Source organism: Eptatretus burgeri, chromosome 1 (assembly GCF_056783735.1).
Source record: "Eptatretus burgeri isolate ZD-2024b chromosome 1, Ebu_testis_v1, whole genome shotgun sequence".
NCBI classification, from domain to species: domain Eukaryota; kingdom Metazoa; phylum Chordata; class Myxini; order Myxiniformes; family Myxinidae; genus Eptatretus; species Eptatretus burgeri.
Genome location: NC_140961.1, coordinates 116,638,443 through 116,650,552, shown reverse-complemented (window position 1 = coordinate 116,650,552; position 12,110 = coordinate 116,638,443). Strand labels below are relative to the sequence as shown.

The 12,110-nt window shown below is 47.1% G+C and overlaps 1 protein-coding gene across 3 annotated transcripts in view; it reads right to left on the bottom strand.

Moving 5' to 3' along the window:
• The window catches only part of KYAT3 (kynurenine aminotransferase 3), a 55,818-nt gene extending 43,851 nt beyond the window's left edge, over nucleotides 1–11,967 (bottom strand). For 2 of the 3 annotated variants that reach the window (XR_015061870.1, XM_085895968.1), the window contains exon 1: nucleotides 11,739–11,967. Coding sequence is in view for 1 of the 3 variants with exons in the window: in XM_085895968.1 (XP_085752094.1) it covers nucleotides 11,739–11,819 (81 nt within the window). In the remaining 2 variants the exon portion in view is untranslated. Of the gene's footprint in view, nucleotides 1–11,442; nucleotides 11,463–11,738 lie in introns of those variants that run through there. The other variant, XM_085895977.1, reaches the window with a different exon arrangement.
• Nucleotides 11,968–12,110: the final 143 nt, after the last annotated feature.

Here is a 12,110-nt window from a genome sequence, read left to right as displayed (position 1 = left end):
TATGAGTTATCGCACTCACAGCTATAAATGTTGACGCCCAGCCAGCTGGACGGACGGACGGACGACCCGGGTGACAACAATATCCCCCCCTCCGCCACGCGGCAGGGGATAAAAACACACCCGACGTATAAACCGAGGATTATAATATTTGTTGGATCTGGCAAAGCAAATGAGATGGCTTGGATTCACCCAACTCGAGGTGGTGTATCACTTGTTCAAAACGTCACAATTTGCAGTCGGAGAACCTAGATATGAAGGCAACGATGAGGACGTCGTATTTATCACTCGGCGGTTGACGGATGACATCACTTACGTGCATCATCTTTTGGTGGCAAAGCCTGCAGGACATGATCGAACATCATTTGTTGCCCTCTAATTCCATAGTTTCTGAAGGTTGCCCCCACTTGTGTAAAACCACAATGCTGGATCCTGCGCCCAAAATGGTGGCAGCCAAAAGTGAAACCAGGTCGCCCACGGCAGGATCGCAGTTTGTCATCGTGGTCAAAGAAATCATGTCGGGGTCACCACTTTGGTGGTGACACTTGCAGATGAAGTGTATAATAACTTATTAACACTCCAAATATAGCAAACAAGAAAAACAAGAGTGAGAGCGTCTTTCACGTTAAGCCGTGCACCAAACCTCCCGTCCCTCACTCTCAGCTCCACCCCATTTAGGTCCTGCCTCTGTTAGATGGAAAACACATCAGTTACGTTCGACGAGTGAACGGATGCTATCTGGTTGATGGAGGGAAAGGACCGCTACAAATGAATTCGATCAGACAGATAAGATACATCATGATTCCAAACAGGGAATTTACTCTATATCTGTTCCCTCAGTTTTTACATCTGTCTCTCTCCTCTGCTCTCTCTTTTACTCTTCCTGTTGTAATACAGCATTTTAGGGGGCCTGATTTGGGTAGAGTCTGGGTGGTATAATACGTCTTCCAATTCTTCATGAGTGGATTTCACCGTACTCAAAGGGATAATGAGCGACTCAAATCTTATTAAAACCCTCTCCTGAAAGGTGCTTTTCCACCACTTTATGTTTGAATTATTTGGAAAGCCCCTTGGTCTTCATGTTTTCTTTGTTGTCTGACCAAGTGAGTTGCACCATAAAACTCTTTTGGGGAGCTTAATTTTTAAGTTAAACCACTGATTACATACAGGTGAAAACGATTACACTTATTTTTTTAACCATTCAAACAAAAAATTTGCTTCTGAAGTGATTTGGGGTTAATTAGTCAAAGTGTTTGAATATTTATGCAACTGAGAATCATCTTATTATCTTGCCAAAACGAAGTTTTGCAAGATATGTTAGTCAGCTTGTATGTTTTTTTTGTTTGTTTGTTTGTCTGTAATCACGTATAAAAAATTCTGCAGAGCACAGTTATCATTGGAACTTTTTGTAACTTCGCATATCAGAAGCCTATAGAGGTCCCTTTCAGCGCATAAAATTTTGAAGGTCAAGGTCAAAGGTCAAGGTCACTGTCGCAAATCAGGGGAGTCGACAAAACCCTTATTTTTTGAGTAATTTTGATCGGATCGTCTTCAAACTTCATGGGAATATAGTTCATGGTCTGGCACTCAGCTGATTAATTTTTGGTGGCGATTGGCCTTGACCTTCATGGTTAGCGCCTGAGGTCAAACATATTTGACCCCAAGGTCAAATTTTCAAGTTTTAGGAACCATATTGTGTAATACCTCAAATTGACCACCTCGATGAGTGCTTTCTAGATATGTCAAGCTTGAGAGATTATGACGTCATTTCGTGACGTTATGAGGCAAAAGCATATTTTTCATGGTTACTCTATAGAACGATTCTCATCGGAATCTCTCGTAGGCAGATATTCCTCAAGGAGTCGCTCCTGGTGGATAGCAGCTCTGTTCACCTCAGTGTGACCTTAAAGAAGTCACACGTGGTCACCTTTTGGCAAGATATGGGTCACCCTGCGGGTGACATTGGTTTATTTTCTCTGTTAATCTGACTTGTTCACATTTTATCTGCATTTTCTAGCTTTATCACATTGGAGTAGTTTGTGAAGATTCAGTGTCTCAAGTTTGATTTAAAAGCATCATGAAACAAGCTCAGGTGGCATCAAAAGGTGAAAACTTTGGATGGGGGTGAATACTTTTGTAGGTCACTGTACATTTCGTAAAAGGCTTTTAGTTTTTCAGTTACATTTGTTTTACATAATACATAAATACAGTATAGAGAAATCACATTTACATCATTTATTGTCGTCAAAATATGGTTATTTTTGTGCATTGGCAACCTATCCCCCTTTTTCCGAGAAACCTTTCGTATCAATATTCACAGTTTCACCATTCACGGCTATCTCAGAGACGTAGCCCCATAAGCACGAATGGTGAGGGTTTACCGTAATCAATTTCTTGGTTGGAAATCAAATAATATACTTGGAAGAAAATTTGTTTGTTTAAACACATAGTTAACCGTAAAAAAGCCACTTTCCTATTTTGAAGAAGCGGTATTGGTTTCTTCATGCAGTAGTTCAAATGGAAACATTATTCTTCAAAAGCAGGAACCCTCTGGATTTTAGAAGTACATGTTAAGTAAGAACACACAAAATTATATGTCGTAATATTTCTCAAAGCAACAGAAAAAAATTATACATATATACGGAAGGAGCACACAAACAACTACCACCACAACCACAGTCAAACAGAGTTAACCCAGAGTAAGCCACACCACCAAGAGCTCGCCGTGCAGCGAGACCCGTAATCACGGCGACACAGGTAATGGTTACAGTGTCCGATCCAGCACCATTTTGCTTTGAAACTCACAAAAAACAACATGACCATTATATAGCACATCTGGTTCATATATGAATACATGTTACCACCGCATACTCTTGCAAAATACTGCAGATTTTGATATCCGGTTTGGGGTTGTTCCACATGTCGGTGAAATCTGCAACTGCTCCTTCCACCTCAAAGTCAAGTTTTCTGAACTGGATCCATCGTGTTTTTCGCTTATCTTTTCGTCCCAGTGTCGTTGGTTGTGTTTACGCCCAATTTTCCGTGTTCAAGCGAACCTTCTTGTGCTATATTATTTGTACGTACCTTGTGTTAAATCACACCTTGTTGTGCTATTGAAGGAGGTTATGTCCCCCCCCCCCTGTTTGTCTGTGTGCAGGATATCTTAAAAAGTTGTGGACGGATTCTGATGAGATTTTGTGAACGGGTTCGGTGTGTGACAAGGACGAATTGATTAGATTTTGTTGAAGATCCAGATCTGGATCCGACTACTAGAATTTTTAAAGCGATTCTTCACCATTGAGAGATAGGGCCAAAATGATATGTTGTTAAGGATTTGGAAGCCATCTGCACACAGACAGTCAGTAGTCACCGTAGTTCAGTTATTTCGATAAGTATGTGTTTCTAGTTCGAATCCATCCCCTTTGTCTAATGGGAATTACATGTGTGGGCTACGAGTTATTTTATAGTCAGGTTTATTACATCCTCATCAACAACAACAACAACGACACCACCCTCACTCGACCCGGTCAAGCTGCCAGGGACGTGGACTGTGGACTTTGGGCCATGGGTTCGAGTCCCACCGTGGTGGTTCGGGTCGGTGTGACTGCACGAGGCGGGACAGGTACCCCGGCCCAGCTCCAACGACGAAAGACCCATTGAGGTCCATTTTCGTGTGTGTGTGTGTGTGTGTGTGTGTGTGTGTGTGTGTGTGTGTGTGTGTGTGTGTGTGTGTGTGTGTGTGTGTGTGTGTGTGTGTGTGTCCATGGGCCCCGTCTGCAAGTAGAAATTGCGCAAGTGCTTTCCTTTGCTTGTACATTGCATTTCTTTATTTGTGATAACTCTGCTCTGTCTCCCTCCCCGATTATTCTTTGTAAAATAAACCCGTGTTAAATGTACCAGCTCGTTTTCTGTGCTTTCCTCCATTGGCCTCGCATGGGTGCGTATTGCGAATTTGTAAGGCCATTCGTGCCATAAATTGTTCATTTGGTCCAGCGTGGCTTTGGTAACTTCCGCTCAGTTACGCCAGATCCGAGTCGGTGATAGCGACTCGTTTCGGACAAATTTGGCCGAGGGTGTGGTTTCCCCGGTAGTTGGATGGCGTGAATACTTAGGTAAATTGGATAAAGACAAGTGGACCCTACCTCACGCCGTCAAAATATTGGCGACGACGGTCCTTAAGTGACCCGTGAACTCTCGGATTTATCCGAGAGTCATGACCTAAATTCCAGGTGCTCGATGGGAGACGACTCCACTGCTCCACCTCATGGTCGTTTATCGCCACCAAACCCCGGCCCACAACAATATAGCATGATATCTCAAAAACTTGTGGACGGATTCGGACGAAACGCAGTGGACACCTTGGGTGTGTGACATGGAAGAATTGATTCAATTTTGGTGAAGATCCAAATCTGTATCTGATAAAAATTTTTTTTAAGCGATTCTTCACCATTGAGAGATTGGGAGAAACTGATATATAGCACGACATCTCAAAAAGTTGTGGACAGATTTGAATGAAGCTTGGTGGGCAGATTGGGTGTGTGACAAGGAAGAATCGATTCCACTTTGGTGAAGATGCGAATCCGGATACGAGAATTATTTCATTCCTAAAGTGATTCTTCACCATTGAGTGATCGGGCCAAAAACGATATCTCCTCTTCTTCTTCTTCTTTAGGCTGCTCCCGTTCGGGGTTGCCACAGCGGATCATTTGATCTGCATAGTGATTTGGCACATGTTTTACGCCGGATGCCCTTCCTGACATAACCCTGGTCACCTCTTGCGACACAGGGATCTGGTACACCTATTTTAACCGGGGTATACACCGGCCCAGTACACTGGTACTCATTTCGCCAACCTCAGAAGGATGACAGGCTGAGTCAACCCCCTGGTGTATTAATTCAGTGGTCCAACGGGGCTTGAACTCAGGACCTTTTGGATCCCAAGCCGCTGCCCAAACCACTGCGCCAACACCAGACTTGGGCCAAAAAACGATATATAGGATGATATTTCAAAAATTATTGGCCTCATATGTTCTCGTGGATCAGGCATTGCATGGCAGAGGTTTGTGCTCAACCAAGTGCCCTTCCAGTTGAATTTGTTTTTGTGTAGCTCATGCCTACTCCTCGGATAACCGACGAGCAAAATTGGCTCGGTCTTGAGGTTGTATTTCATTCCACTTCTTTTTTTAAACGAAATTGTGTCCTTTCTGGCTCTTCAACATCATCTGATTCCCCCTCCTCACTTCAAAAAAAGAAAAACAAACAATAAAAACCTATTTTTCATTCCAAAACGCAATCTCATTCTGTGTGCACTGTACTTCCTGCACTTTATTCGTTATCTCTACCTTTCCTCAATGTCTCCAAACTATATATTCATTGAAAGAAACACTTATTCCTTTGAAAGCTTTGAAAAACATTTTAAAATGCTTCACTTTCCTCATTTCTCCATTATGAGTAACTCTCGTGCTCTTCTTCTGCATCAAGATTATGCCTCCTCTTCTTCTTCTTCATCAGAATTGATTCCTCCTCTTCTTGACAAGGCATATTTCACAAACTTGTCTCACCGAAGCGCCTGGAACATACCCCTTCCTCCAGTTCCGAAAGCACGATCTTCCTCCGTGTTTTCAACAAAAATTACTTCGACACATCCCATGATTTTTTTTATCTCAGAATGCTAACTATAGAGTAGGTATCTTGAGAAGTCCAGCTTGCAAAGGTTGTCTCCTCACCACAATCAAATCCTCTTCATGTTATTTTCGGGTGTCAAACCCCTCCATATCAGTACCATCCCCCACATCTCGTACAAGACCATGTCCTTCCAAGTCGACCCTTTCATTGTGTCACCCTATTCAGCATCCTTCCATAACATGTCCCATCATTCCCTCACCCCATCCTTTCAAAGCTTCCACATCACCCCATCATCTCCAAGCTCCCCCTTCACCCCACTCCCTCAAAGGTTCCTTCTTACCACACTTCTCGTTGCCCTGCCCACTCAAACCTTCCTCAGCCTGCCCCTCTCGGCTTCCCCCTCCTCTCGGCTCCCCCCTCGTCCCGCCCCCCCTCTCGGCTTCCCCCTCGTCCCGCCCCCCTCGTCCCGCCCCCCCTCTCGGCTTCCCCCTCGTCCCGCCCCCCTCGTCCCGCCCCCCTCTCGGCTTCCCCCTCGTCCCGCCCCCTCTCGGCTTCCCCTCGTCCCGCCCCCTCGTCCCGCCCCCTCTCGGCTTCCCCCTCGTCCCGCCCCCTCTCGGCTTCCCCCTCGTCCCGCCCCCCTCTCGGCTTCCCCCTCGTCCCGCCCCCCTCTCGGCTTCCCCCTCGTCCCGCCCCCTCTCGGCTTCCCCCTCGTCCCGCCCCCTCTCGGCTTCCCCCTCGTCCCGCCCCCCTCGTCCCGCCCCCCTCTCGGCTTCCCCCTCGTCCCGCCCCCCTCTCGGCTTCCCCCTCGTCCCGCCCCCTCTCGGCTTCCCCCTCGTCCCGCCCCCTCTCGGCTTCCCCCTCGTCCCGCCCCCCTCTCGGCTTCCCCCTCGTCCCGCCCCCCTCTCGGCTTCCCCCTCGTCCCGCCCCCCTCGTCCCGCCCCCTCTCGGCTTCCCCCTCGTCCCGCCCCCTCTCGGCTTCCCCCTCGTCCCGCCCCCTCTCGGCTTCCCCCTCGTCCCGCCCCCTCTCGGCTTCCCCCTCGTCCCGTCCCACTCTCGGCTTCCCCCTCGTCCCGTCCCCCCTCTCGGCTAATCTAATGGCTAATCTAATCAGCGCTAGCCACCACCCTCCTGAATCACGTGGTGTAATTTGACATTGGTAGCTTCTTCCGTTCTCGAGTTATCATTTTTTGGATGTTTGATCTCACTGTGACCTGGACCTTTGACCGATTTTGACCAAAATCTAATCAGCGCTAGCCACCACCCTCCTGAATCACGTGGTGTAATTTGACATTGGTAGCTTCTTCCGTTCTCGAGTTATTGTGCCTACAAACAAACAAACAAACACACAAACAAACAGAAACAGAACTGATCAATAAACTTACGAAATCCTTAGATTTCGTAAGTAACAAACAAACACACAAACAGATGACGGAAGTCATCAATATACTTACGAAATCTTTAGATTTCGTAAGTCGCAAACAGACAGGGGTGAAAACAGTAACCTCCGTCCATCTTCGATGGCGGAGGTTAACAACTTTCAGGGCAACTGGCACCCCCATGAAGTACAATGTCAACGCTACATGCCAGATGAAAGCAACCACATCACTGTCACTAAGCCAACAGAATATCAAGGTGACCATGAAGAAGCAGACACGTCGAGAGCTTTCCATGCAGCCAATATCACAGAAAGGAATGTCATCATTAGGGCAACAGATACAGATGTGTTGATCATCCTCATCGGTTTGCTTGGAAGGCAATGTCCAGAGATCCGGGCGAGGATGAACATTATCATGGACTGTGGCATGGGAAATAGTCGCAGATACATAAACGTCTCCAACATTGCTGTTGTATTGGAAGAAACCAGACCTGGACTGCCCCGAGCTCTTCCAGGATACCATGCGTTCACAGGATGCGACTTCACATCAGCCTTTTACAGGTAGGTCGTGACTCCATGCGCCATTTCAATTCCAATGGTCTATGAAACGGTCGGTGATGAAATAGCATTGAAATACGTACAGCAATCCATTAAATTTTTGGTTGTAAAAGACACATCTCTAAATGTAATGCCATAAAATGGTCCAAATTATGAAGAAATTACCATTAATCTTACTTGGGTTTACTTGATTCTGAGGTTTCGGTATCTTTCAGGAAAGGAAAAGTCAAGCCACTCCAAATCCTTAAGAAAGATGAATCGTTGCAGTTCATCAATCTATTCACCAGTATGGGGGAGCAATTAGATGATGTTGATGTGGCTTCAGAGTTCGTCTGCCGTATGTATGCCCAAACCAAGATCGAGATGTGGATGAGGCAAGACACAAGAAACTTATTGAAATGACTGGAAAAGTTGATAAGGTAAAGTAAAACTTTTGAAGTACATGTATTTGAAATATTTTTAGTTATGTAGGTTTCAGGTCGCCTAGTCAATCATGTCATAACGAATGTCTCATTCAATTTTCAGGAAAAACCCCTTGGCAATGTGAAGAAGCTGGACTGTGCATTGCTGCCACCTTGTCGAAGGACTCTGGAGATGAAAATCCGAAGATCCCAATACATCTCTATGTTGTGGACGAGGGTATACAAAAGAAAACGAGGGTATACTGCAGCCAATCTGTTTTGAAGGGTCAGAACTTCCAGACTGTTTATTCACAGATTCAGTGGAAGGGGATAACGTGACATCAGCTGGCGATGGAATAGATCAACAGGACTGTGATGAAGAACAAAGTGATAGCGATAGTGAAGTCGATGCATGGAGAGGAGACTCTGATTCTGACAGTGAAGAAATTGACATGTGCGGGTGATTTCGCCCTTCACCTTCGCTCTTAATATCGAAAAGTGGACGCTTTCCTTCCAAGATGAAATCTTGATATTTCATATGATTACTACTAATAACTCTAAAAATGGTTTTTGTATGTTGCCATGGAGCACATTGGCATGCAAGATCGACCCAGTTTAAGAGGATCATCTTGGCTTGAATTTTTAATTTACGTAATACAGTACTGGGAAGAACAAATGAATGTAAATATTATGTCGTCCGTGGCTCCGAATTCAGACGGTTAACAAGTGTTCAGGACTGAAAAGCATATTCAAAATTACTTATCTTGGTTTTAAAGGTATCAACCCCAATATAAAAAGAATTCCAGTAATGAACTAGAGGGGGAGCACTCGCGAGAGTGCAAAACCTCTGCCGCCAATACTGCTGGGTCACTCAAGTGAACCTTATATCTTATTCATTAAATGTGACGTCAACAGTGCTGACAGAGTTATCGTTCTTTTCTCCAACATTTTTTTTGAGGGGGGGCGAGGGGGGGTTGGAAATCAATTAAAACATGTAGAAATGCAAAAAAAAAAAAAAAAAAAAAAAAAATCGAAATTTGGTTGAAAAAAAAGTTGCAAACATTTTTTTTCCTCAAACAATTTTTTTTTTTTGGGGGGGGGGGGTTGGAACTCACTTAAAACATGTAAAAATGCAAAAAAACAAAATTTTCTCAAACAATTTTTTTGGGGTCAGGTCAGGTCAGGTGTGGGAGCATGTGCCAGAACAGCGCGTCGCTGCGTTTCCGCCGCTACTCCAAGGGCCTCCGTCTGGCCATCCCCCAGGCAGATGCCAGGCCCATCCCCATCTCCATTAGATGGTCAACCTGCTGCAACCACGAGGCACGTGGTCGGCCCACTGGCCTCCTCCACTCACGAGACTCCCCCGCAGAGAGAATCTGGTGAGCAGGATCAGCGTCAGGAAAATGAGTCACATGTCCATACAGCCGCAACTGACGCTCACGGACTATGCAGGTAACAAATCTCATCCGAGTCTCTCTCAGCAGCTGCTCGTTGGACACAAAATCCGACCAGCGATAGCCAAGGATTCTCCGAAGAGACCTGGTACCAAAGGAATTAAGTCTCAGTCTCAAATCCTTGGTCAGAGTCCAAGTCTCGCATCCATAGAGCAAGACTGGAAGTACCAAGGACCTGAAGACTCGGACTTTCGTCCTCCCGCACAAGTACCGGCAGCACCACACCCCATGATCCAGTGAATCCATGACTCCCCAGGCCAGACCCAGACGTCTATTGACCTCTGACTCACAGCCAGCAGAGACATGAATATCACTGCCAAGGTAAGTGAATCTCTCCACGACCTCAACATCCTCACCACAAACAGACACAGACAGGACAGCAGCATCCAAGATGTCAGTGAAAGCCTGGATCTTAGTTTTGACCCAAGAAACCCGTAATCCCAGCGGCTCCAACTCCTCATTCAGCACCTCGAGGGCCCCCAAAAGGATGTCTGAAGTCTCCACAAAGATGACTGCATCATCTGCAAAGTCAAGGTCCGAGATCTTGACATTCTCAAACGATGCACCGCAACTTGATCTCTCCGACATCCTCCCTAAAATCCAGTCCATACAAGTGCTGAAAAGTGTGGGGGCAAGTACACATCCCTGACGAACTCCAGTAACAACTGGAAATAAGTCTGAGATGGTACCACCACACTTCACAGCACTCTCAGTACCAGAGAAGAGTTCAGACATCAGATCAATCAGTTTTGGTGGCACCCCACAAAGACCAAGAATCCTCCAGATCTTGGGCAATCCAGGGAGGGGCAACTGGCAGGGGTAACCCACCAATGGAAACCACTGGTAATGAACATTCATAATACATGGGTTCCGACTGAACATTTTGTAATAGATTCCAAGAGGTTATCTCATGAGCTGATCTCGGTCAATCCAGGGAGGGGCAACTTTCAGGGCAACTGGTAGGGGTAACCCACCAATGGAAACCACTGGTAATGAACATTCATAATACATGGGTTCCTACTGAACATTTTGTAACAGATTCCAAGAGGTTACCTCATGAGCTGATCTCGATCAACTTTGAAGCGTCATATATTGATGACTGGAGGGGGTACCCCACCATAGAAAATGACTGGCATTAGCCAAGTTATGTACTTAGGATGATATTTGGGCGATATAAGTGATATTTTATGGGTTACCATACAAAGCTGATCGAGATCAACTTTGGGGTAAGTTAGTAATGCCCCCCTGGCCACACCCACCACTGGGGGCATGCCAGTTGTTCAGTTCTGTACCCAGGGATGGACATGGGACACTGTGGTAGGCAATAAAATTGGTTACCTTTCCAGCTAACCAAGTACCCCGGGCTCTTGGTCTATACATGCGGCAGGAGCTGCAAATCAATACGTGGAAAAAATTTGGTGACAATCCGACAAGCGGTCGCACAAGGAAATGCAGACACGTCCGAACAAGAGTGATTGGTTCACTGAACCCGACTTATCACTCGGTGAGCGAGGGCTCGACAGCACGGACGGAGGAAAGGAGGGACGGAGGGAAGGAGGGACGGAGGGAAGGAGGGACGGAGGGAAGGAGGGACGGAGGGACGGGGAGACGGAGGGAAGGAGGGACGGGGGGAAGGAGGGACGGGGGGAAGGAGGGACGGAGGGACGGGGAGACGGAGGGACGGGGAGACGGAGGGACGGGGAGACGGAGGGACGGGGAGACGGAGGGACGGGGAGACGGAGGGACGGGGAGACGGAGGGACGGGGAGACGGAGGGACGGGGAGACGGAGGGACGGGGGGACGGAGGGACGGGGGACGGGGGACGGAGGGACGGGGGGACGGAGGGACGGAGGGACGGGGGACGGGGGAAGGAGGGACGGGGGACGGGGGACGGAGGGACGGGGGACGGGGGGACGGAGGGACGGGGGGAAGGAGGGACGGGGGGACGGAGGGACGGAGGGACGGAGGGACGGAGGGACAGACAAGCCGTAAACAATGTCTCTGGCCACTTAGTCAGCGGAGGAATAAAAACCTCATTGAGGAGAGGAGGAGGAGGAGGATCACCACTTGTTCTTAGTGAGGGATTGCGAGGGGGTACTCGGCTGGGTCGCTCGCACCAATGTTGACCGTTTTCTATTCGGGTAAACGCGTCGTGGCACAGTCGAACCCCCCGAAGGGGGAACTTTCAAACCACCACGAAACGTTCAAACAACCATCAGTTAATACAGGCTCCAACAACGGAGATTAAAACATGTTAAACGTCGCTCATCGACAATGAAGCTTCTCCGGTGTTGAGCAGACATCGATTTTTAAATGTAAATCGCTCACCGATCGGAGGGAATGCCGATAGTGAAGGACAGCGGCAGATCGACGAGTGCGAACGACTGTGCGCGCGAAGGAACCAAACATCACAAAGTGAATGATTCACGAACGAGGTAATAATTAACAGGAGAGAGATTGGGGAACATAAATCTACATGTAAATCCGGATAATATATAAATAAATATAGATGTGCATGCGAGGCATCGACGGAGGAGTCAACATTCTTTGGAGCCACGCCCACCTCAATGCGATTGGACCAATTCCACAATGGACGAGATCACGTGTTCATATCGAAACAATGTTTCCGAACGTTCAACGATCTGTACAGATGGCCTGATATCAGTTTTGGCGGAGCTGACAAAGTTCCGGTTTCATCAT